The sequence below is a fragment of the Echeneis naucrates genome, chromosome 16, assembly GCF_900963305.1.
Source record: "Echeneis naucrates chromosome 16, fEcheNa1.1, whole genome shotgun sequence".
Lineage (NCBI taxonomy): Eukaryota > Metazoa > Chordata > Actinopteri > Carangiformes > Echeneidae > Echeneis > Echeneis naucrates.
Window position 1 is genome coordinate 5,194,394 of NC_042526.1, and position 25,320 is coordinate 5,219,713.

The 25,320-nt window shown below is 41.5% G+C and overlaps 2 protein-coding genes across 3 annotated transcripts; both read left to right on the forward strand.

Moving 5' to 3' along the window:
- Positions 1-339: 339 nt before the first annotated feature.
- On the forward strand, positions 340-18,533 carry LOC115056135 (cyclic nucleotide-gated cation channel beta-1-like). The gene is made up of 34 exons (XM_029522399.1): positions 340-417; positions 510-531; positions 628-673; positions 753-858; positions 1,025-1,044; positions 1,127-1,232; positions 2,010-2,155; positions 2,355-2,461; positions 2,585-2,648; positions 3,042-3,117; positions 3,296-3,320; positions 5,052-5,403; positions 5,663-5,812; positions 7,287-7,357; positions 8,171-8,573; positions 8,716-8,882; positions 9,859-9,914; positions 11,362-11,392; positions 11,665-11,811; positions 12,471-12,701; positions 13,372-13,580; positions 13,751-13,801; positions 13,916-14,002; positions 14,178-14,242; positions 14,368-14,490; positions 14,574-14,715; positions 14,854-15,013; positions 15,096-15,193; positions 15,357-15,440; positions 15,534-15,652; positions 15,890-16,036; positions 16,222-16,420; positions 16,518-16,749; positions 18,502-18,533. The coding sequence occupies exons 1-34, from the start codon at positions 340-342 to the stop codon at positions 18,531-18,533; spliced, it is 4,152 nt and encodes a 1,383-aa protein (XP_029378259.1).
- Positions 18,534-19,334: 801 nt separating this feature from the next.
- On the forward strand, positions 19,335-24,755 carry fbxl9 (F-box and leucine rich repeat protein). 2 transcript variants are annotated; one of them, XM_029522901.1, is made up of 11 exons: positions 19,335-19,510; positions 19,588-19,689; positions 19,754-19,888; positions 20,547-20,731; positions 21,555-21,855; positions 22,024-22,240; positions 22,483-22,640; positions 22,742-22,957; positions 23,050-23,262; positions 23,337-23,554; positions 23,642-24,755. In XM_029522901.1, exons 1-11 carry the CDS (start codon positions 19,454-19,456, stop codon positions 23,808-23,810), a joined length of 1,971 nt encoding a protein of 656 aa, XP_029378761.1. In that variant the 5' UTR covers positions 19,335-19,453; the 3' UTR covers positions 23,811-24,755. The 2 variants fall into 2 exon arrangements, with proteins under 2 accessions (XP_029378761.1, XP_029378760.1); XM_029522900.1 differs by having other exon boundaries at positions 20,547-20,726; positions 21,550-21,855; positions 22,742-22,951.
- The last annotated feature ends 565 nt before the right edge of the window (positions 24,756-25,320 follow it).

Here is a 25,320-nt window from a genome sequence, read left to right on the forward strand (position 1 = left end):
AAGTTATAAATCCCAGCTTGACGTGACCAAATGTTGTGATTACGGTAGGACTCACAATCCCCACTGCAAATGTTTCTAATGAGAAACTACGGGCAATTATTATTATTTTTTTTTTTTTTTGTGTGTGTGTGAAGAGAGCGATTTTTTTGGTTGGGCTAAAAATGTCCCCTGAGACAAAAGCCACCTGAAGCAGGTCATCGGGCCTCATTAGCTCCAGTTAAGGGCTCTATGCCAGACGGATGAAGTGGCCACTTTCATGAAACCACCAGGAAAGAGTTATGAATTATCATCAGCATTATCGTGTGTGTGTCTGTCTGTCTGTCTGTCTTTTTAAACAGGATGTTTAACTGGGTGGTGAAAGTGGTCCCCCAACCTCCTGAAGCTCTGGGGTCAAATGATGATGCCAACACTGCTGCTGTACGATAACACACACACACACACACACATCATCGTCCATAGCAGTCAGTGAGTTGGTTGTTTTTTAACTCTCTCTGTGTCTGACATTTCAGGGTCCCCCCAGAAACAGAGAGGGTGAGGAGCATTTTAAACTTCACAACCTCATTCTTACCTCTTTAGAAAGCAGATGAGTCTAAATTATGTGTAATTCGTTTGTTTTCCATCCCACAGTCAAGAGTCCTCCACTGAAAAACCAAGATGAGAATTCAGAGGACGGGTAAGTTTCACTTTCCATTATCTTCTGTGTGTGTGACTGCACACTGAACTCTTCACATCTTTCTTGACCTCCTCTACAGCCCGACCCAGGCTGGAGTGTTGGGTTGGCTGCCAAATCGGTTCGTCAGCGCTCTTCCGCAGCCGTCTGGCTCCCCTCGACTCAGCAGGACCAACTCTGAAGCCAGGGTAAGTTTTTAGATGTCTGAGTGGACATGTCGTCCTCTTGTAACAAGGATGAAGTGTATTTCTGGTACAAGCTGATTGATCATCAGTGGTTAATTAAAATGAAATACATTTTCTGTCCTGTGAAGAATTTGATTATTTTTTTTTTTCCTTCTTGTTCATTGACCAGGCAGGAGAGGAAGGAGAGAGGTACAGTTTTACTTGGAAAATATAGATTAAATCAAGAAAAATAGGGTCTAGCAAAGCTAATTAAAGGTAATTTACCTCACAGGTCTGGAGTGATCGGCTGGGTCAGTCAGGGTCTGACCAAAGTGCTGCCTCAGCCTGATGAAAAGTACAAAGAGATTAATTGCAGCAGCAATGAAGAACACACTGAGGTGACACACATTCAACACATATTTACATGTTCAACCATATACAATCTTAAACTTAGTTGGTTTTCCTAGTATAATAAAGCAACAAAGAACAAATCAGGCCAAAGTCATTTTATAATTACTCTTCAGTATCCTCCTGAAACACAACAGGAAAAATCTGTTTCAAGGATCAGCATCAAGACAATTAACATCTTTGAACTCTGACGTTTGAAACAAGCATCTTAATTTTGTCCCACAGGCTTATAAGATTAATCATGTGTGAGCATTAAGCTTGTAAAGGTATATATGAAGGGCAATTTATCCAGGTTCCACCTCCCCACTTCACTGCTGTTTAACCCATGCTGTTCTTATGACGGCCATCTTGATTGAACATCTTGGTGCTGCAGTGATTAAAAATCCAGCCCTTTAAATTTCCAGGCAAATTCAATATTTAAGTGTCTCCAGTGATTCTAAGATGGATCAGGACCAGTAAAAGTAAAATATGCATAATTAAAAAGACAGAGTGCCAATAATGGCCATCTCTTTTCCTTGCTAAAGATTAGCCTGCGTACTCTGAGAATATGAAAAGCAGCAGGTCGATGTGAGACCTGAGGTGTGACATCAAGTTTCATTTGTACCTCCTTTTAGCTGATGGCTTGATTTCAAATCCATTCTCTCTGTTCTCCCAGGTCTATGATGTAGCGACAATGCCAGGTATGTTCTCCCTTTTTATCGTGTTTCTATGTTTTTCCTACTTGCAAAGGATGGTGTTTACACATTAATTCATGATGTAACAACAAGGTTAACTATTTTCCCGACCTAACTGGGCTGTTTGATTGGTCTGTCCGTCCAGATTTTGACCCTCTCCCACACATCCCAGTTGTAGAGATGGTGTCGGAGGATGAGATATCAGAGGTAGAGATGGGGAACACTCAGTTCGCTCCCAAGTGAGTGATAATCACCTGTTCAAACTTTTTACAGCTGAACCTTGACATCCAGCATACGGCCAAAGCTGTCAAATTACAGTGCCAACCTGATGTTGAGTGTAATTTGCTGTACAGTGTGACTTTACAAAGAAACATGCAGGTAGTTAAAAGAATTACACACACAAAATGCTCAATCGTGACCTTTCTTTCTGTGTCGCAGCATGACCAATTGGATAAAGCAGATCATCCCTCAGCCAGTTGTACTGCCCCCTGGCGTTGTGCCCACAGAACCGTCAACCAAGTCGACCCGTTCCTCTCTGGACAAAAGTACGTACACACACTGCCACATAAACACACAAGTGCTGCCAAACATCTGTACCTCATGAGTCTGAGGATGTATATTGTAACAGACATTTCGTGCGCTGAGCTGAGTCTCACTCTTCTCTTCAGTTCTGTCTCCACCACCTGAATCTCTCAGTGGAATCTCACTGGACACTGACAGCAAGACATCAGGGTATGTGCTAACACAGGAATCAGGATCTGAAAGCGTCTTTAACGTGTCGCTGTCTGTTCCAGGCTGATAACCGCATGTGCCACGGTATACTTTTATCACAGCAAATAGTTCAACAAATAGAAACAAAATCAAATGTGTGCTTTTCTGACATTGAGGAGAAAAAGTCTTCCATGAGAAGGGTCTATTCTACATCACAGCTATTTTCAGAAATATTCATTTTTAGTGCACCATTTAGCTGAGATCATAAACAAAGCATCAAAGCAGACTTGCTACTAGCCATGATCATTTAGTAGTGAATTGTGTCGTGTCAGGTAACTGATGCACAGCTTAGCTACTTGAAACAAATGGAGCCTTGTCATCCACAGACGACAGTTAATTAGTTTCTCTTCACAGTGTGGTTGGCTGGTTTGTGTCAGGGCTGGGCCTGAAGCTGCCTCAGCCTGTGATTCAACCTAGAGATGATGTTGAGGTAAGCTTTTTTTTTTCTTCTGTTTTAATCTTGCTTTTGAACCTGTTAAGCTCTACTTTACCATCTCTCCTAGAATTTTTGTCAATTAAATTACCCCACAGCTAGATTAATATCAATTCAACTGACACAACAGTTTTGTCTGTTGTTTTTTTTTTTTTTTGTTTTTTTTTTCCCCCAGGGTGCAGCTGAAGTTCTACAGAAAGGTGAGTTGAGGCTCTATTCATTTAATCATGCTTTCTCATAGTCAAAGAAAACCATCTGGCACATTCTTGTCAGTTTTTAAATGCCACAAATCACAGTTCAATCAAGTGAATCAGCAAGCCTCATGTTTTCGCGAAGGAGAGTGTAAGAATCATGTCTAAAATAGAAACATTAGGAGCGGTCAACGTTAAATGTTTCCTGCTAGTTGTTAAAGTAACTGTGTTACTCATGAAATATGCTGCCTTTTTTAAGTGTTTCCTGTGAATCTATGTGTTCTCTGAAGCGCCCTCTTGTTTTTTTTCCCCCATAGTTTGTGAAGAGGTGTTTTGGTCGGGTGGTCGGAGCCTAACTCAGTCCCTCTTCTCCTTCTGTTTCAGGGGGGAAGGCGCTGCGAGCCCCTTAAACAGCAGGAGGAGACGACTGGGGGAGGCTCCGATTCCCACAGACACACACCAGTAGACATATTGTACTTTTGCCAGAGCTACAGTTGCTGTAGAATGCAGCTCAGTACAAAACTCTTGGCAGCTGTAAAAACCTGAATATGACATGAATATAGAAATATATTCAACTCACCATACTGTATTCAATACAGTTTCATATGAATGTATAAAAACTTAAAATGTGTGCACTGTAAAGAAGAAAAAGTATCTATATGTAATGTATACACTGCCGGTAATTAGATGTCTGTCTTCAGTCTTGGTGATTTACACATTTTCTGTTTGGCACAGCAGCATTTAATGATTCAGTTTATTTGAAATTACAATGGGTTGACGCATAAAGGAGTTACTTCATGGTGCTTTAGCCTATTGCAGTGCACACTATAAATTCCTGTTGCCATTTTCAAATCCATTTTAAGAACATATCCAGACTGGTTTTATACTGGTCATATACATAAACAATGAACCCTTCTTTATAGAAATTGCAGAATAAGATGTAATTTTCCTTTCCAAACGGAACACTGAAATCATGATTAAATGGCAGCTATGTTCATTTGTCATCTTTATGTGTGGATAAAGTGTAATTTTTCAGTATTAACACTAGTGATTTCCTGTAGAGGAAAGTGTTATAGGCTGTTTTTCCATCAGTTTTTTTTTTTCTGTTCTCAGAGAAATGAGTTTGGTATGAGTCCAGATCATGTTACAGTTTAAATAAGCTTTTTCAAAGGGTTCACCTGAGGTTGCAAGTCCTGCCTGCAGCATAGGGCCTGTTGATCCACTTGATTCTGCCTATGGCCTTGAACTGTGAAATGTGGCATGGTGGTGTTTTGGAGGTTTGGCGTAATTTTTGAGTCATACCAAATCAGATTCAGAACATTATAACTCTCAAGCAGACAAGGTGGTTCAAGAACATCGATTATAAATGTATGCTGCAATGTGAAGATTCTGCAGGAACAACAAAAGATTCAGTGTTAAATGATTTTTGTGGTGGTTTGTCTCTCAAGGACTTATATTAAAGATACAGAAAACTACTGATGTCTGACAATGTTTTTCCTCACAAACACCTTTTTTATTTACCTTCTGAAGTCCTCATTACTGATATTGTTGTAAATTTCTATAATAAAGACCACTCATATCTGAACCACTTTAATTAAGTAGTTTTAATAACAAGTCCATGTCTGAATTATTTTTGTTTTATCCCCAAGATAAAACTGACTATATCACCAGGAATTTCCATTGTAAACCACATGTTTTGCATCCTGCTCATAAATTGACCCTTATCTCACCCTCTAATAGCGTCATCCAAACTCACACCTGACATGGTGCTTGAAGACCTGGAGTCAGACGAGGGCCCGCAGAAATGTGAGGGTCATTCCAAACCTGCACCACCTTCCACATCACTGATTCCAGCATCACCAACAACACACCAACAGCATGAAGCGACACAGTCGACAGAGTCCAATTCGCTGACCGTGGCCTCCATGCAGTCCCCAAAGTGCAGTGGCGCTGGTGCAGCACCAGACCCCTCTGAATGTGTAACAAAAATTTCTCAGGAAGATGCTGAGACTCAGACAGGCCGTTGGACACCGTTTATCGAAAGCATCAAGCGAGAGGCTGAAGATGTAGCTTTGGCCACCATGGAGGAACGGTAAGAGCATTGGAGAACAGAAGAAGTGAGGTAGCGCAGCTTGAAGCCCAATATCCTCTCAAATAATTAAAATAATTTCAAGCTACTCAAAAACAAGTTGCTCTTTCAATCCAAGACAAAGGTGATCTGAAGTGCTGCAGGGCCTTGGGGTTTTACTGTGGAATCTAAAGAGGAAGAATTATATTCATCACATTAATGACCATACTGCAAAAGCCCCACTCATATCAGTATGTGTTGTATGTATGTGTCTCCCCTTTAGTCTGCTGCAAGAGCGCATGGAGATGGCCCGTATGGCTGAGGAGGTGGCCAGGCAGACAGCTGAGATGGCCATTAGACAGATGGCCAGTGAGGGACAGTCCATCAAACTTTCACTGGGCAGTCAAGACCTGCTGGATGAGCCTGAAGCCGAGTAAGACCCCTTCTGCCCTATTTAGTTTAGTAACTTTGGCAACAGAAGACTCCATGAGAAGTGACGTGACAATGTGTACTCACTACGAGCAGGCTGCCACAGGAAGAAGAGGGCGAAGTCTCAGAGTAAGAACTCAGTCCTCCTTAGTCCTCCTCTGTAGGACCCTTAACCGACCCAGTCTGTCTTCTCTTGTGTTCTTCCTCTTGGACAACAACATTTACAGCAGTTGTGGCATTATTAGTTATCTAAATATTTCTTAGAACTACTTTATTTAGTAGCTGTATAGATAGATAAGTACTTTATCTATCCCAAAACCTTTAAACAATCTCAGATTATTATTATTTTTTTTTTTTTTCCTGATTAAATTGACATTTCTGCACGTCTGGTTGCCAAACACGTTCAACCCGGTCAGTTCTCGCTCAAAATCCCGCGGGATCTCGTTACCTCGATCTGATCTCTGCCTCGCGCCGCCTCTGCACAGTTAGATTAAGGCCCCGCACCATGGCAACCACAGCTTCCCATGGCAACGCCCGCCCCCCTCAGCGGTTCCCCCGGTAACACCTGCTGCTGCTGCGGCTGTTCAACGGCTGGAGCCGGAGGGGAGATGATGGACGGAGAGAAATGGGAACACGGAGGCTCTGTTTTTATAAAAAATTAAAACTCCTAATCGGTTTTACACGAACAAATACTTACTCGCCGCATCTCGGTTGGCCGTGGAGATTTTCATCCGGAATTATAAACGGCTAACGCGAGTGAAGACGGCCAGAGAGAGTGAGTCCTGTTGGATAACGTCGTGTTTGAGTAACCGACTAAAACATGATCCGAAATGAGACTGTTGGATTTATTATTTATAACTTTAATGTAATTGTGATTGAAACAGTTTAACTGTTAAAGGTGTTCAGTGAGCTGTTGGTCGTTTCATGCTAACAGAGAGGAAACTTCCATGTTGTTGTTGTTGTTGTTTTTTAGTATGGAGGTAAAAGTCCAGGTGGGGCTCACCTGAGTTTTGTATTTTCAGGGTCTTAGTTTGTGGCATTCGGGTTATTGTTCAATTTAGAATAAGTAAAAAAAAACAAACAAAACTTTTGCTAAAAGCTCACATTTATTCTAACCATAATTGGTGAAGCCTCCATTTTTGGCATCAATTCAACAGTTACATGTTTACACAATGTGTTGAAATCTAAATGTCTGCTAAAACCTATTACAAGCGACCATAAAATAAGATATAAATAAATGTAATGTTCTCTATGTAAAGCAGAATGTATCATTATCATCTTAGTTTATTATTTACATACACTCTTGCCCCCAACCTGCGCAAATACAGCCAAATAATACTTTACGGACGAAAAAGTACACACACATAGAAACAAACGGATCTAGTTAAGTATTAATATTCTGGACAAACACTAAGGTTTTCTGTGTTTCATATATGGCCTTACAGGCTGCCAGTCTAATTTTGTTCCCTGTCTGGCAGAAGGGAAGAGAGCATTGCTGAGGAGGAACAGGAGGAGGAAAACGCTGAGGAACCTACCGTCACAGAACCAGGTACTGGTCAAGACATAACATGATTTGCAACTCTACTGCTGCAGTTTATTTCTTTTAAGTTGACAGCATCGTCTCCCTCAAAAAGATTTTTGCTGGAAAAATCTGAAAGTAGATCGCATAGTGCTCTCTAGTCGAAATGCACTTTGTATTTTTAAGACATGTATCTTAATGATTATGGTTTATCCCTATTATTCAAGTATTCCAATAATTAAATGTTGTAAAACCTGCACTTAAAAAAATCTAGAACCAGAGGAGGAAGCAGAGCCACAGCAAACCTCCCCCTCGCCGCCTCCAATTGCTGAATCAGTTAAATCCTCTGAACCTGAGTCTGAGCCTGAGTCAGATTCAGAAGCCAAGCCTGAACCAGAAGCAGAGACAAAGTCAAAGGAAACCAACTCAGAAGCTGAGCCTGTAACTCAGCAGCCACAGAAAACAGAGAAGGAAGGTCAAGCCACCAACAGTGACAAGGCTGCTGAAAAAGTAATGTTGAATATGTACATTCATTACATTCATTATGTACGTTCATTAGTACATGTCATAATACATAATCCATGACAGTAAATTTAATCCTCTGAATTGTTTGACCTTATCCATCACTGTGCTTTGTGTTTTTTATAGGGGGAGGAAACTACAGGGGATGACTGTGGTGGTATGAACCATTGTATTTTGTTATGGTTTAGGTTTTCTTATCAAGAAAGTCTTTCTGAGATTTTCATTCTGATTGAATTTCCCTTTGTCCTGACACCAGTTCTCATCCCTCATTTTGTTTTTATTCTGACTGTATATCTGCTTATCCACCTGTCTCTGCTATAGTTCCAGTCAGCTGTGATGCACTTAAGAGTTGCCTGATGCGCATTCCTCACACCTCTGAGTGCCTAGGCAATATCAACGCATTCTTCAAAGAGAACGGCATCTCCCCCCCTAAAATACCCTCCATGCCTAAGTTACCAACCCAGTTCTCTGACGTGACCAAGTACCTACCTACCTTGCCCCCTGAATTACGCCAAGAGTTCTCCCAGATCAGACTCACGCAGGTCCCCCGAAATATTGCCCAGACTCTGACTGAGTTTTTGCCCAAAAATTCAGAGGGCTCAGTCACACCCAGTTTGTCCAGTCTTTCCCAGAGCTTATCGAATATCCCGCAGAAACTCTCCCAGTTTCCCAGCCGAACGCAGCAGTACTTCCTCAACGTCCGGAACCGCCTCAACAGCCTTATGCCTCAAGATGCCTAAGAAACAGCAACAACAGCAAAAACAGAAACAAGCCGTAGAGCTTAATCGTCTCGTCCGACACTCCCCTCTCCCTCCTCCTACCAATCCTCTGCTCCGGTCCCGATCCCCATCTCCTTCCTCCCTCAGTGGTAGTGCCCTGGAGTTGCCCAATGTGCCATCTTATCCACGTCTACCGCCTATTGTCAGTCCCCCATCAAAGCAGCTGAACTCCCCGTCCCACCAGCTGTCTGGTCTCTCTAACCCAGCATTCTTCATTGAAGATGACTCAGACATTTCAGCAATAAGACCTGCAGGTGAATCTGCAATCGGGGAAAGTTTACTGTCCTTATGTGGTTCTTTGCGTAGTATGTAAATTCATGAACTCAGAATAAAATGATTAATAAACTAGCACTGAGGTTAAATTTATAGCCGATTGACACTAAACTTTATTTAGAAACAATCATCCACAAAAAAAATGCAAAAACTAAGCATCTTATGCTGAGTTCAGATGTTGTATCAGATTTGCTGACAACATGTTCTGAAGGATGAACATGCTGCCAGGAAAAACAGTAGCTGTTTTGTGTTGTATTGATACATTTGTGTCTCAGACAAGATTGGACTTTATTACTGAAACACCGATGTTAACTTATTTAGTTAGTTAATGATGTTTTTAAATGAAAAGAGCAATACATGGTGTTGGTTGGTACATGTTTTTTTTTTTTTTTCAAACTATTTATATATTTTGTTGAGAAAAAATGTGCGCAAACTACCTCCTGGTACTTTTTAGATAAGAAACCAGAAGTGTGCCAGTGTGTCTTCAACCAGATTAGCCAGACTGAAAAGCTTGCTATGCAAGTAAACTAGTCTTGGCTATCAGGACACTCTTATACATGGCCTAGTTCAGTGGTGGATCCTCTTTCATTAGTCCGATATGCTAAATCTGCCTGTCCTCTTGTCCTGCCCTGCTTCTGCTTGTAACTAACCTGCTTTGTATCTTGCAATGGTGTAACACGTGTATTTATACAATCACATCTTTGCCAGTGGACTTACCTCAGTTTTGTTTTAGTACTAATATACAGTTTATACCATTACTGGTAATGCCCTTGACTTAATAAGAAACTAATAAATATATTATGTCTCTCAATCTCTCCAGAGAGTTCCAGCCTCAGTGTACGTCCAGCTGTCAATGTAGAGGACATCGACTCAGATCATGAGCCAAAAGGAGGAGGAGGAGCAGGGAGAGAAGGGGATGAAGAACAGAGTATGATTTCACAAATTCTCACCACACAGGACCCCAAACTTACAACCCTCACTGTCCCTGTGACCTCTTCTGGAGGTCGTCAGAGGTAAGAAACAACTGTCCACGCACCAAATGACATGCTTTTTTTATATATATATATTTTTTTAAAGTTGTGTTTTGCCACACAGGGAAATTCAAATCTCGGTGCACATTAGCATCTTTTTATTCCTTTTCCTTTGCCCTCATGCTTTCAATCTACAGTAAAGGAGACAAAGAGTAAGGAAACTGCTTTGACTGTCTGAGTTTTAGTTGCTTTTTGTGTTTTTCATTTTGTTTCAGTTGACCAGCTCCGCAAAGGAAACATATACATGTGCTTAATCAATATTTTGAAAGGTGCTGTATAAATAAAGCTTGTTGTTGTTGTAATAATAATAATAATAATAATAATAATAATAGCAATAATAATAATAATAATAATAATATAATTATTTTACATGCTTTCACAGCCAATTCTTTGATAACACAAATACAAAGTGAAGACACTAAAACTTAATTTTTATCATGGTGCAAGCTTCTCTCTTTGCAACGAAGCATTCCGATCAAAAGGGAGATAGAATGTATTCATGGTTTTTTAAAAAATCTATTTGTTCATTAATTTTAGTCACAATTATGTTGCGTCATTAGTTCTTTATTTGTCATTTATTGGGGAATGAATTGTCTGTTTGAAATGGTTTCTACCGCCCTCTACTGTTCGTCTTCTTTCTGCACAGTCTGTCCAGAGTCAATAGAAGTTTTACTGAGGTCTATATTTAAGTGTCCTGCAGAAACCATATGTATGTTTATATTTGTGCATAAAAGACAATAAAAGGTGCTAATGTTGCACACACAAACAGACTAGCATACATTGTTTGTGCAGAACACATGACAGCTTGCCGTATGGATTGTTGTGGAGTGTTTCCAGTCTTGTTGTGTTCTGTTGTGCTGTTCTTTTGTGCAGTGTGATTGTGTTGTTCACTTTTGCATGACTTTTACTGATTTGTGTGATTTGCGGCTACTGTATGAATATTGGCATAACAATCACTAATAAACAGATGCATTACAAAGTCACACTTGCATCTTCACTGTGTTACCTTCCTGTTAAATGCACCAGCCGATCTTTCACAAGTCATCTGCTCATTGGATAACTTCTGAATTGTTTTTCCTGTGCCCACACACATACACACAAACCCTCTCCCTCCTTGTCTTCCTGCCCTAACCTTGCACAGCAGTAGTGGAAGGAAACCTAGGACTATCTGGACAAAGATGTAAGAAATACAATCCTTCATAAATATTATTTTCCACACATGGTGCTTAATTAATCCATACCTTTTCATCCACTCATTCATTAATATTTTCAGTGTTTTTTTTCATCTATATGAAGAAACGCATAAGTTTCTTGTGTTTCTCTAAATTCCCATAATCACAAATACAAAATTAACATGAAAGCAGTATGTCCTTTTTTTTTTTTTTCTTTTCCCTTCAACAAAATGTATCGACACCATTCTGTGTATCAGAATAATGTGCTCAACATCACAGAGGGTTTTAGTTTAGATACAATGATATAACAAAGGCAGTACTGTCTCAAAGCTGAAGAAATTGCGTTGCTGTTTCTACTTAAACAGTAAAAAGCTGCATTCTCAAAGTGAAGACGATGATGATGATGGAAACACCCCTATCAGAGCTTGGCCCAGCCAATCCAGCCTGCACAGCACAGATGACATGTGAGTACTGTGTACAAACACAATAATGGACAACCACGAATACACAGACTATTTCAGTATCGCCTCACTTTTTAACTTTCTTTCAAAGTCTGAAAGAACGCCCAGCATCTTCAGCTAGTCAGACCAGCACAGTGGTGAATGAGCGTTTACAGGAGCTGGTTCGGATGTTTAAAGAGAGAACAGAGAAGGCCAAGGAGAAACTCATTGACCCTGACAGCTCTGATGAAGACAGCGTCATTTCCTGTACGTGAGAGTTTCCTCTTTCCTCTCTGTTGCCTGAACACAGACACCAAACTGACGTGCAAAATGAGTGTGAGATATGGAACAGGTCAGAAATACACAAGCAGATTATGGCTTGTACAGACAGCAGCAGGTGTTTGAATACATTTCAATTCCAGGTTAGGAGAGTTGGCCCTGCTCTCCACTCACTCACAGGTGAGTAGAAGCAGCAGTTGCTTGTACCCAGCCTACCACTTTCTCTGTGTACTACTAGTATCCCTCATCAAAGTTAATAAATGCTTTAGATCCACAAAAGTATCTTAGTGTTAGTGGTTCCTGAAGTAGAAGCCTCTAGGCTGGACCAACAATTCATGGTGTCATTTAATGCAGAAAGGCTGCACGTATGTGTGTTAAAGAGTTGGAGACCCAATGATGTAGAGTAGGATAATATGCAAAAAATATATTAATTTATAATTATTACTCTCAGCCCTCCTTCATCACCTGTTGCATGCACTAAGTAAGACAAGTAGACTTGGGCTTATGTTTATGCCCTCTGTAACTGAGATGGTGAAGCTTTTTCTTAGGATCCTATACGTAGGCAGGAATGCTTTGTCAGCAAGATGTTGAAATTTAATTTTCTAAACCTTCTGAACAGCTGTCTCAACTTCTTGTTTCTCTTGTAGCTCCTCCTCCACCCTCGGCTCCTCAGCTTCCTCCTGGAGAGCAGGTGGAGGATGGGGAAGAGAAAGAAGCAAAAGCAGGTCCATCAGGGGAAGGAGGTGGAGGAGAGGAAGGCAGGGTGGAGATTGAGGCAGAGGACGGGCAACCGAGCGACTGCTGCAAGGTGAAAGCTCCTCAGTGGATCCGAGCCTGTATGCACTACTGTTTCCCTCCCAGCATCGACCCCTTCACCAGTGAGAACCCAGCCGAATACGCCACCTTCTGCAACTTTCTTCACAATGTGCAGTGCAGTAGAATCTTCTTTACTCATACTACACAAAAATTACTTTTACAAGGTGGTAATGGAGTTTGTAGTGTATGTTATTGAGATGAGCTCTTGTTATGTGTAAATGTAGTTCAACTATTTGAATGATGCAGCACAAAATACAAACATTGTATACAGTATCACCACTCAAAGAGCCATATTAAATAAACATTTAATGAGAGCCATTTAAATGATCAAAGACTGCAAACTCATCTAGTACCTATTGCCATTTTTCAGCTATAAAGTTATTTAACTTATTTACTAATTGATTTCAGCTTTAGAGCTCCAAGTTCCACAAAAAAACTAAACACTCAAAATATTTTGACTCATTGGGTTAATCCAATCAAGTGTTTGGTGAATGTTATGTACTATTGTTACAGCAGAGACACCAGTTTTAATTATCTGTCGCTGTCCGCTCTTCCTTTGCCTTATTTCCTGCTGCTCTCAATCTTTCTATATTCTAAATAACATGCATTTCACCTATTAATGACAATGGGTATATATGGGTACAGGTAGTTGGTGCTTGCTTAGTGTCCTGGACTTAAAGCACCCACCTTTCATTTCACCATTGTTTAATTGTCTCATTTCTCTCAACACAGACCTAATGTACGTGCTGTGGATGTTTTTGGTTTCTCTTGCCTGGAACTGGAATGCGTGGTTCATCCCTGTGCGCTGGGCCTTCCCCTATCAGACTCCAGACAATATTTATTACTGGCTGTTGACCGACTACCTTTGTGACCTTATTTACATCTTGGACATCACCGTCTTCCAGCCACGTCTGCAGTTTGTTCGTGGGGGGGACATAGTGGTGAGTGGGATAAAGGAAGCTTTAACTGTAATCAAGCATTACCTCACAATGGTACAAAAATCCTGTAAGATTTTATGATTAATAAAAGAAAGAAGGAATCAGTATAGTTGTAGACAACTGTAGTGATAATTTTTAGATTATAACTTCTGTAATGTGATTTTTGTTTTTAGAGCGACAAAAAAGAGATGAGAAAAAACTACATGAAAACCAAACGCTTTAAAGTAAGAAACTACAACTGAAAAAGTATTTTCTATTCTGCTTTTCTGTTGTTCATATTTTGATTAGTGAATCTAACATCAGAACAAATCAGTCTGAGTGACTTCCCTGTTTTTCAGTTTGATGTAGCCAGTCTTGTTCCTCTGGAGCTCTTCTATTTTAAAACTGGCATTAACCCTCTGCTCCGCTTGCACAGGCTGCTGAAGGTAAGGCTCTGCTACTGTATATTCACCCCTCTAAAACCTATTAAAATCTGCTGGTGAGGGCCAGAAAACACACCGAGAAAATCCGGCACTGTATTATTAAGTACAGCACACGTGGATGGGAAATAGCAATTTCCCAAACTTTATTCGTATTTTTTTCTCTCTCACGTCATCTTAGATCAACTCCTTCTTCGAATTCAATGAGCGTCTCGAGGCCATCTTGACCAAAGCCTATATCTACAGGTTAGCTACGACGTTATAGTGTCTAAATGTTCAAGGAACACCATTATGAAAAGAATTCCCTCTTTTCCATCTTCCAACTGTTCCAGGTGAACAAAGCATCAGGTCTTTCTCTCTCTCTCTTTCAGGGTGATCCGTACTACCACCTATCTTCTGTATTGTCTCCACTGCAATGCCTGTCTCTACTACTGGGGCTCAGCCTACAATGGACTTGGATCTACCAAATGGGTGTACAACGGCGAGGGCAACAGGTTGGTGGGATAAAGCCACACGTGTGATTCATTTGAAGCCTCTTCCCATTGTCACGTTCTGCCCCGTCTTTCCTTTTGCTCAGCTACATCCGCTGCTACTACTTCGCCGTGAAGACTCTGATTACCATCGGGGGTCTGCCAGACCCCAGCACCCTGTTTGAGATTGTTTTCCAACTCATCAACTACTTTGTTGGAGTCTTTGCCTTCTCTATTATGATTGGACAGGTAGATATCAGAATATAACAGAAACATTAGTGCCTTTCACATATATATGTTTTAAATGAAACGCTCCAGTGTGACATTATTCAGCTAGGGCAGCAATACATCATAAACCTCTTTGTGTAATACCTTGTTAACCCTCAGATGCGTGATGTGGTTGGTGCAGCCACAGCAGGTCAGACCTACTATCGCACATGTATGGACAACACTATAAAATACATGTCCTCATATCGCATCCCGAAAGATGTCCAGAACCGTGTCAAAACCTGGTACAACTACACTTGGCAATCTCAAGGCATGCTGGGTAAGGACAACATACTGTAACCCCACTGTAAATATATCTGAGCTTTCAGTCGTGCTATACTTGCTACTCTTTTTCCATCCAGATGAGCAGGAGCTGCTGACTCAGTTGCCCGATAAAATGCGTCTGGATATTGCTGTTGATGTCAACTACTCCATCGTGAGCAAAGTCCCTCTTTTTCAGGTATGAATTAAGAAGAATGAATGAAATAAAAATGCCAAAAAGGGCTTATTATAATAAAGAATGGATCCAAACGATTGTGATGAAGCTCAAACTGAGACCGGCAGAAAGCAAAGCTTTAGATGCAGTTTTCCTTTACTGGCCTTTACTTTTCCCCTCCTGACAGGGTTGTGACAGACAGATGATCTTTGACATGCTGAAAAGCCTGCGCTCTGTTGTCTACCTGCCAGGGGACTATGTCTGCAAAAAGGTACAAGCTGTATGCAAACTTGCCTGTACTTTGTTGAGTTGTGTTGCTCTCTTCCTCTCATCATCTCTGCCTTTCTCCCTCTTTTATGCCAAGGGCGAGGTGGGTCGAGAGATGTACATCATAAAGGCAGGGGAAGTGCAGGTGGTTGGAGGTCCTGATGGGAAGACGGTTTTTGTCACTCTGAGAGCAGGATCAGTGTTTGGGGAGATCAGGTGACATGTTTTTTTATTTTTTAAGCCTTAAACCCCACCCGCTGTGTCAGATGTAAACTGTGTATTTACCTGGATTACCTTTATATCAGGGGTATATATATATCAATCAATGTTCGATTTAGGCTGCCTTTTCTAACATTTCTAGCTAAAATGTGGCAAAAATATTTCTGTTGTGAAGATCGAAGCTGTAGGAAAAGTCATTTTAAAACGTGCAATTATCTTGTCTCTGATTGGCAGTTTGCTTGCAGTAGGTGGAGGTAATAGGCGCACAGCCAATGTGATTGCTCATGGATTTGCTAATCTCTTCATCCTGGACAAGAAAGACCTGAACGATATCCTGGTGCACTACCCAGAGTCCAAGAAACTGCTCCGCAAGAAGGCCAGGTGAAAAACAAATGGCACTTTTCATCACCATAATAAGTCCCAGCTCACAAAATAACTTCCTCCTCATGCCGGCTCCCTTTTGGCCCTGTAGTGGTGCTTTCAGGACTGATAACACATTTAGCTGCACATATTTATTTTGAGTTACATTAGGTTTATATTTCTATTTGTGCTTGTCTCAACCACAGGAAGATGCTTGCCAAGGGGAAGAAACCTGAGCCAAAGGAAGAAGCTAAAGATCCCCCCCAGGCCCCGGCAGCCCCGGTCAGACAGGAAACACCCAAACTGCTGAGGGCTGCCCTGGAGATGACAGAGAAGTCCTCTGGACTGAAAGGAGTCCTGGCTAAAGTCAAGGAGAAGACCAACAAGTCCAGTGTGTCATTACAGGTAATAAACACACAACCTGAGCCAACCAAAACGTAAACATAAGCACATATGACAGTAAAGAGGATTGGGACAACTCTTCCCTTCTTTCCTCTTCCAGCCCTCCATGTCTTCCTCCCTCCCTCCTCCGTCCCCCACCTGCAGCTCTGGACCCAACCGAGACATGGACACTCCTTCACCCATCTCTGCCAACTCTACAACATTTCGCTCTGCGTCACATTACCACAAGAGCTCAGCGATGCATCGGTCTGGTTCTCAGTCCCACAGCAGCATAGACCGAAAACCTGTGGACCTGAGAAAGGAAGACGCCAGTGAGGGTGAAGGGGACGAGAGTGGGAAGAGAAAAGAAAAGAAGCTGTGATATTTTTCCAGAACATGAGCAGAGTGAAGAGGTGAGAGGAGGAAGGAAGGAAAGAAAGAAATTTGAGGAATGACAGGATGACAGGACAGTGAAATGACAAACAAATGTTTTAATGGTCTGCCAGTTTTGAAAAACCTAAAAGTAATACTGCGTTCACTTATCCTTGATGCACTCATTGTGTTGCACAGTAAAACCAAACCAGACCAATGAAAGACAAGCAAACCCAGATTCTTCTCTTCTCCAGCTGCTTTGAATTCTTTTTCAAACTTCCTCCACTGTGTTAATCTGATCATTAATTCATCCAATATAGGAGCAAGCCATTCCTCCTTCAGACTGAAGCACATTATTGTCATTTACACTGAGTTCCCACTGTAGAATTGTCTGCAGGGTTGTAAAGTGAAGCCGTAAAAATTAACTCAGTTAAACTGAGTCTCTGCAGAGCTGAACTCCTTGTATTTGTGAAATAAACAAAAGGAACAAAATGGGAAAATGTTTTTGCTGTTGTTGTCAGCTATAAATATGCCTTATATTTTCAAGTCATGTAACTTTGTGTTGTGTTGATGTGAGTAGCCTGCTCTGCTGACATTGGATTTAAAAACGTGATCATCTTTGCTTTCATCATAAGATATGTTGATAATAATGTTGATGTTTTTATAGCAATTCTTCCTTTTTTTTTATCCATCATAGAAAGCACAAAATACTCTTATTGCCTCAGCACTGGGTTATACATGCTAAAAGATGCTCAAGCCAAGATCATAACATGTGTAGTTATCTCAAGGGGATCAATAGTTCACTCATGTAAAAATGTAATCATCAACAAATTTACTATTTACATATTTCACTACAGTCACTATTTTTATGTTCATGTGTTCTTTTACTTTTTGTACGATAATGTAATTTTTTTTTGTTTTATAAATGAGTAATCAATTATTTGAATTCTCGAAATGCTAAAAAGTAGATTTGTGTTGTGAATTTGTTAATGACTTTATGACTTTGTGAATGTTCATTGTCGTATCGATGGTTTGTTTGATTATTGATGCAGCCACCGTTTTTGCCCGTGAACCAGCTAACCACACTGCCAGAAAAGCTGTAGAAAGGAACTTGTTTCTCTTATATGGTTGTGTGTGTGTGCGTGCTTGTGTGTAGTGGGGAAGAGTGATGATTACATATAATTGACTCTATGTATGTACACACACACACACACATATATATATATATATATAATATCGTCATTAAAGTAGCCCTGCTGTTTTTTTGTGTATTTAGCTAAATTAAATTACTATTTGCTGCATTTTAATATATTTTATTTACTTACTTTATCCTGGCTGTTATTCTTAACTGTCAATTACAAATTTCAGTCCAAGAACTCCAACAACAGATTTGTGATTAATGTTCTGCTGAGTTGTTGAATTAAAGCAGAATGTGGCAGGACCTTAAACCGTGTTCCTCCATCCAGCTGTGTGCACACTGGGTCCTCCTCAGTTAGTGCATTGATAAGAGTTAACTGCTTCAACAGCGAAGACCCATTCAGGGGCATCTCCAAAAAGCTCGGTATTGTGAAACAATTATTCCATATAATGGAGAAATATATATATTTGTTTTGTTTGTTTTAATTATGAGTGTTACAGATTACTGCTCATGAAAAGGAAAAATGAGTACATTTTGTTTTTTTGCAGTAACAAAAAGTTACATGTAGGTCATGGTGTACTTATTGTCCTCATAGTGGGCGTGGGAAACCTAGAAACAACTATCTGAAGAAATGGTGGTGGCCCTGAGGGTCGGGTTGAGTACGCTGTTGAGTTAGTGGTTAAGAATGGAAAAATACGGGTGAAGAACCTAAACTCTGGTGGAGGAAGTGAAAAGTTTAGCTGAGAAGCAATGGCTCGTTCATAGCCTGCACTGAAAATCCTAACTGTCACAATAAATTTGGAAGTTTATTGGAGATGGCCTACACATGCTGATTTTTGGCCTATACTGTAGGAAACCCACTGAAATTTACTTCAGCATTGGAAACACAACACTGAGGAGAGGAGAGGAGAAAATGCTGTCCCAGCAACATTTTGCCATGTGCTGCACACATTTATACATCATACATCATAAATGCAGAAACAGCAGAACATCCGTTTTATGTTTTTATTCTTGTCTTGGCTCTAAATCTACTAGTATAGATAAATGTAAAAAAAAAAAAAAAAAAGTGAAATATTTTAGTAAAATACTAGTTTGTCTCATGCGGAAAGTCTATTTTCTCTTAACAAAGAACGCACCAATGTCAGGAAAAAAGATCTAAATCTAATTATGTCTATATAATTTATTCCAACCTCTTCAGTTCCTTCTTTATTTATTTTTAAAATATAAAATATTAAAACGTTAATAAAATTATATAGAAAATATGAGTAAACTGTTGAATAAAAATCAAATACACCTGATATTTTTTGTCATGTATTTACTTTCTAAACAGCGCTCACCTCCTACTAAAAACGACATTTCCCACAATGCACCGTCGCCGCAACTCACGTCACCCGCCTGCTCCTCCAGTCAGCTGATCGTGACACAAAACAACCTGCGGTGGAGAGGAAAGTGGGTTAGTGATCGGTTCAGGAGCTAAAGCTGTCAGCTGAGAGACCGAGCCGCGATGGCCCGGAGGTCTTCACGGTGACCGAGCAGGAGCCGAGACAATGGGGGACAGGACGGATGGACAGGACGCCGCGGAGACACCTGAGCTTCCCGTGGAGGTCAGCCACGCTAGTTACGGAAGGTGTGCCAGCTAACTCAGTGAGCTGAATGTGATTTATTCTTTCCCTCGCACCAGATCTTAGTTCACATCCTGAGCTTCCTCCACGCTTCGGACAGGAAGGAAGCCTCCCTGGTCTGCCACAGCTGGTACCATGCCAGCCAGGACCTTCGCTTTCAGGTGAGACACATCTTACCTGGGGACTGACGAGCCTCACATCACTTTGCCTCTTCCTGTGTTTCAGAAGAACGTCACCTTCTGCTTCCCGGCTTCAGCCTCGTCCCTGGAGCTGGTCAGGGGTCTGGGCAGGAAGTCCCGCTGCAGCCTCGTCATCAGCCAGCTGGATGGCTTCAGCATGTCCAGATCTCTGCTGCTGGAGGTGCAGTATGCCGTCACACTGACATTCTGAGGATTAGAAATAATGAGCATAATCCTCCTGTCGTCCTTCTCTCATTAAAATGATGCCCCTGCTGTCATGTGAGGATCTAGTTATTTTATTTTGTGACTTCACTTCAAATGATCTCATGCTCTGTGGGTTTTGGGTTCCTCCACCTCCAGGGCTCATAAAAGCCTTCTGAAAAGGTCGACTGGATTCACTCATCACAGAAAAAGAAACTACTTTTTCTGCGATGAGTCTTAAATAGTTCATCTTTTAAATGCTTATTATTATTATTATTATTATTATTATTATTATTATTATTTAAGTTCTGTCGTTATAATATCCTGTTTTGAGCAGCATGCAGCACAGCTAAAGTCCAGAGTTCAGGGCTGCATCAATAGACGCGCCCTAATCATTGTCATATTAATGTGTATATTTGGGTGTGAACAAACAGGATTTCCTGTTATACACACAAGATAGGAAATCTTGATGGTTGCCTGGATATATAAGGACAAAGTCTAACCTACAAGTGTTTGTGTTCCAGTGAAGGAGTTGGATTATATGAGGAAGATAATTGATGCCATAACTTTCACACACTTAAAATTTGCCACAGAAATGATGGAAGGTGCTGAATGACTCAGAGTCCCTTTGTCTTTAGGTCGGGCTGTGTCTGGGCTCCCAACTGGAAAGCTTGGCCCTGCCTGGCAGCAGCATAACTGAAGCCTCTCTGCTGAGCCTCCTCCCTCGCCTCACCTCCCTCCGCAGGCTGGACCTCAGAGGCCTGGACAGCCTCTTCATGTCCGGAGCGTTCCTCTCCAGGGAGGAGCACAGACAGCAGGTATTGTGTGTAACGCCACAGTGGGAAGGCATTCTGACGCTGAAGAGCTGACTGTCCTTCTGATCATCCGTGCTGCGGTGCAACACCGAGAGGAAGTGAAATAACCATAAAACATGACCACTGAGACACTGCGCGGCCAACAATGCCATTTAAAAAAAAAAAAACTTTACCTGCTGATTTCCTTTTTTAAATATTCACATACAGACAAAATCACCAGGAAGATCGTTAAATGTGACTAGTTGGAGAAACTAGCAATGCTTTCCCAGGTGGACACTTCACAGACACTTGGTTACTTTGACTTACTGTGTCTCACTGACATAAAAACAGGGGAAGTCAAGTGAAATTCTGTAATGACAGAATGAAAAGCATCCACTCATACAAATGGTAGAACAGGAAGTTCCATGTTAGGTTTTGACGCAAAGGTAGTGGAATTCATATAATTTGGTGTTAAATCATATAATTTCAATCTCTGTAATTGTAAACACGTGTTTATGATGCGCAATATGAGTAGTAACAATAGGGATGCATCGAAGTCCTCAAAGCTCCCAACATGTGGCAGAATATTTACATTTTTTTGCTAAAATAAAAAATAATCAGTCTGAAAAGGTGTGAAAGGAACTATTCAGTTTGTGTAGCTACTGCTCTCTACCACTGAAGCATCATTCAGGCAGGATGAATATCTGATATGGATGATGATGGTCAAATGTAACTTTCAGCTTGTTTCCCCCAAAAGGAAAATTCTGTTGTCACTGTGTTTGCAGATGAGTTATTTTTAATAGTAGTATTGGTCCAGTCAATCAGGCCAAACCTTCTGCTGTTCCAGGTCAGGTCTGCTCTGTCTGGTCTGGAGGAGCTGGATCTGTCCGACCTGCGCTACCTCTCTGACCTCACCTTCACCCGGCTGACCAGCTGCACCCCACGCCTCCGCCGGCTGTCATTGGCCGGCTGCCATATCGCTTTCGAGTTTGACCCGTATCGAGGATGCCCGGTGGGAGCTGTGGAGGACTCGTCAGCGTTATTGTCGCTGAGGAACTTGAAGAGGTTGTTAACAGAGCAGAAATCCACTCTTGTGGCTCTGGACCTGAGCAGAACCTCCATCACTCCTGAGTCGCTACGCACGATTGCACAGGTCAGGATTTTTTGCAGTTCCTGCACCAGCTTCTCTGCTGAATAAGCACTAAACATGAATCTACTCAGAAATCATTCAAGAGGCCACTTTTATATTTAAGATTTCAATAAAGATGGCAAATCTTTTTATTCAATGATTTTTAGTATCTTGAGACTGTCTCTGTTCCAGGTTCAGGATTTGGTCTTAGAGGAACTGTGTCTCCATGGCTGTAAGGAGCTGACCGACTACTCAGTGGAGGTTCTGGTGAAGCACCAGCCAAGGCTGCAGAAACTGGATGTCAGCGCCTGCACTGAGTTGAGCAGTCGGTCTGTAGAGGCCATAGCACACAATCTGAAGTCCCTGGCAAACCTCTCTATGTCGTGTGACTGGAGGCTCACTGAGAAAGGTGGGGTGTTTTTTTTTTTTTTTTTTGCTTTGCAGCGCCTAGGCTTAGGTATATCTTTGTCCAGATGATGGCGCCAGTGGGAAGGCCTGAGGCTTAAAAAGCTGTCTACTGCAGAGAGCAGGGATGAGCTAAAACTTTTTATAGCAATCAGCCTGGATGATGAAACACTTTTGTGCAAAGTTGGCATGAATGTGGATAATTCTGTCCACTAGACTTGAAAGGTGGCTTTGTGTCGCCCACAGGCCTCGCTGACCTGCTGTCTTTGTCGTCCCTGAGGAGTCTGGATCTGTCTGAGTGTCTGCACATCAGTGGATCAGAGATAGTGAAAGGCCTGACAGAGTCCAATCCCAGCAGAGCACAGCTGGAGACACTCAGCCTGAAGAGCTGCACTTACATTAGGGTCAGTCGGTGTGTGTGTCTGGGTTTTTATGTCTCAACTGAAAAAAAACAAACAAAAAAAAAAAAAAACCCCACCAAGCTTTTACTTTCTCTCTTCATCAGGATCTTTCAGTTTTCTCTCTGACACAGCTTCTTGGGAATTCTCTCTCTGAGTTGGACCTGACTTCGTGTGTCAACGTGACTGACCTCTCTGTGTGTGCGATCACCACCTACCTGCAGAGGCTGGTAGTTCTGCGCCTCGGCTGGTGTAAACAGGTCACAGACTGGGGTTTGCTGGGGATGGTGGAAACATCCAAGTGTGACGAGGAGACGGTGAGAGCCTAAAGAGGGCGTTGAAGGAAGTACCGAATAATTTTTCCTCCTCTTCAAGTCTTCTTTCGGTCTTTCTAATAATCTGCCCTCCTCCGCAGGGAGAAAAGGGTCCCAGGTTCACCCGGACCTTCGGCAACATGGGCTTCTTTAAGCCTCCTCGTATGCCATTTGAGGAGCGACCCAAGCTGGTGACGCAGAACGACCTGGAGCAGTTCTCACAGCAGCCGGGAGCGTCCCTTTTAGCTCTCACCAGGCTGCAGGAGCTGGACCTCTCTGCCTGCGCCAAACTGACCGACAGCAGCATCAAGCAGGTGGGCGAGATGGTTCAGAGCAGGCGTACAGAATGTTGAGAATTGTGAATTTATGCTGTTTCTCTTCTACGCAGGTGGTGCAGCACCCAGACCTCCACCGCCTGTCTCTCTCCATGTTGTCAGAGATCACTGATGCCAGCTTGGCGTCGGTGGCCCGGCACTGCCGCAGCCTTACGAGCCTGGCCCTCAGCCACTGCCCCGGCATCACAGACCGCGGGATAGCACAGGCAGCCCCGTACCTCCACAGGCTCCAGCATCTCTACCTCTCCTTCTGTGGTGGCATCACTGACAGGTGAGTGGCACAAAACCCCACATCTTCTGTACCTGTGGCCACAGATAAGTCACTGATTCCTACGGTTTTGACCTTTAAACCTCGCAGATCCTTGTTTGTCCTGGTGCAGCACTGTAAGCGCCTGAAAACACTCGACATCTCCAGGTGTAGAAATATTTCTCCAACAGCAATGGACCTCCTTCAGTCGCAGCTTCCCTTCTTGGAAAACATCCACTACAAATATATAGGTGGGACTGATCTTACTTTTACACTCTGACTGAACAGCCTGCATGTCCACTTTACCTTTTTTACCATCATACCTACTGACCGAATCCTCAGCTCTGTGAGTTGAGCTTTTCCACATCTCAAGAATTTGCACAAAAACTGAAGGAAGCATTGTCATCTTACTCTGAGCTACTGTAACACCCGTGACCTGGAAGTCAGTCTGTCAAAACATACTCACAGCTAACCATCATTTTTCAAAGATTGTCAAACATTGAGTCCTTGGGGAAAAGTTCCCAGGCAATATTTATATTGTGCTTATGGTGCGCTATCACTGCCGGCATTTCTGAAAACTGCTGCCACATGAAATCAAATTATCATAGTGTCTAGTGTCTTATATAATTGTTTCTATTTATGTGAGAGATTTTACTGAATTGATTTGTCTTTTAGTAAGTAAGTGTTTAAAATGTTAAAGGGTAATCAGTATATCAGTATACAAAATGCTTATGACAGAAGCTCCCATAGGAATGAAATATATTGAGACAAAGTATATTTATATTTATGAGAAACATTTAAAAGGTTTGAAAACATGTGACTATAAGAGTCAGTCTTATAAGATTACATTGAACATTTCTATTTTGCTTTTATTGACCTAAATGCCCACACTTGTCCACCTGTGTAGCTTTGGAAACATGCTTAATTTTTCTTGGAAGAAAAACAAACAAAACAACAAAAACTCCCACATCCTAATAACAAATCAAGCTGTAATGTTGAACTTACTTGAATTTATCTGAAGGAAAATTTCTGCTTTTTTAATGTAACATTTTATGGGTTTTGCTGGAGGACTATAGCTAAATTAAAGGAATAATATTCCTTTATACTGTATAAACACTGTAAACACTGTTAAAAATGCTTGCACTGATGTGAGAGTGTTTGATGCACAGGGCACTGACTGATTGCAAAGATGATTTTATGAATAAACCAGAGTCTGGCGACTACATTAACTGAGACACAGGTTGGTTTTTTTTCTCAGTATAAATCATTGTTTTAATTCATGTGAATTCACCCAAAGCGTGAGTCAGTGTCAACATCATTGCACAGCGTGGTGTCAGGAATGCACTACAGAAGAAAGTGGTGACAGCGTTGAAATGAAATGAAATGACCTGGAGCCCAACACTCAAAAACACACTGATATTTTGTCAGTTCTCTGCTAATCTGAGCGTGCCACCTCTGTCACGTTACAATAGGTTTGTTTTAAAAGGGTGCAGGTTTAGAGTTCAGTCATAGGTCAGGTTCATTGGGAGACAGTTCAGACAAACCTAATGCTCTTTGATTGTTTACAGTGTCAAACACACTCCTGGACTATTGCTGGTCAAACAGAAAAGGCTTAACAAGATTCACAACTTAACAAGATTAGTTTTTTTGTCTCATTGGAACGGCTGATTGAGGTAAATTGCTTGATAGTCTTTATAACAAAAAGAAAAAAGTCTGCTTGGTACCTAATATCTGCAGTGCTGTAAATGAAGTCAGAGCATTTCTGTTCCACAGTAATCTGTTCTGAGCCG

Bases quoted from the DNA above. Each gene is read 5' to 3' on its own strand.
- fbxl9 (XM_029522901.1), top strand. From the start codon at position 19,454: ATGGGGGACAGGACGGATGGACAGGACGCCGCGGAGACACCTGAGCTT. The intron at 22,641-22,741 runs GTCAGTCGGTGT...TCTCTTCATCAG, and splicing joins AGAGCTGCACTTACATTAGG to GATCTTTCAGTTTTCTCTCT. The intron at 23,263-23,336 runs GTGGGCGAGATG...TCTTCTACGCAG, and splicing joins CCGACAGCAGCATCAAGCAG to GTGGTGCAGCACCCAGACCT.
- LOC115056135 (XM_029522399.1), top strand. From the start codon at position 340: ATGTTTAACTGGGTGGTGAAAGTGGTCCCCCAACCTCCTGAAGCTCTG. The intron at 7,358-8,170 runs GTACTGGTCAAG...TCTCTGCTATAG, and splicing joins ACCTACCGTCACAGAACCAG to TTCCAGTCAGCTGTGATGCA. The intron at 8,574-8,715 runs GCCTCAAGATGC...TTCCTCCCTCAG, and splicing joins AACCGCCTCAACAGCCTTAT to TGGTAGTGCCCTGGAGTTGC.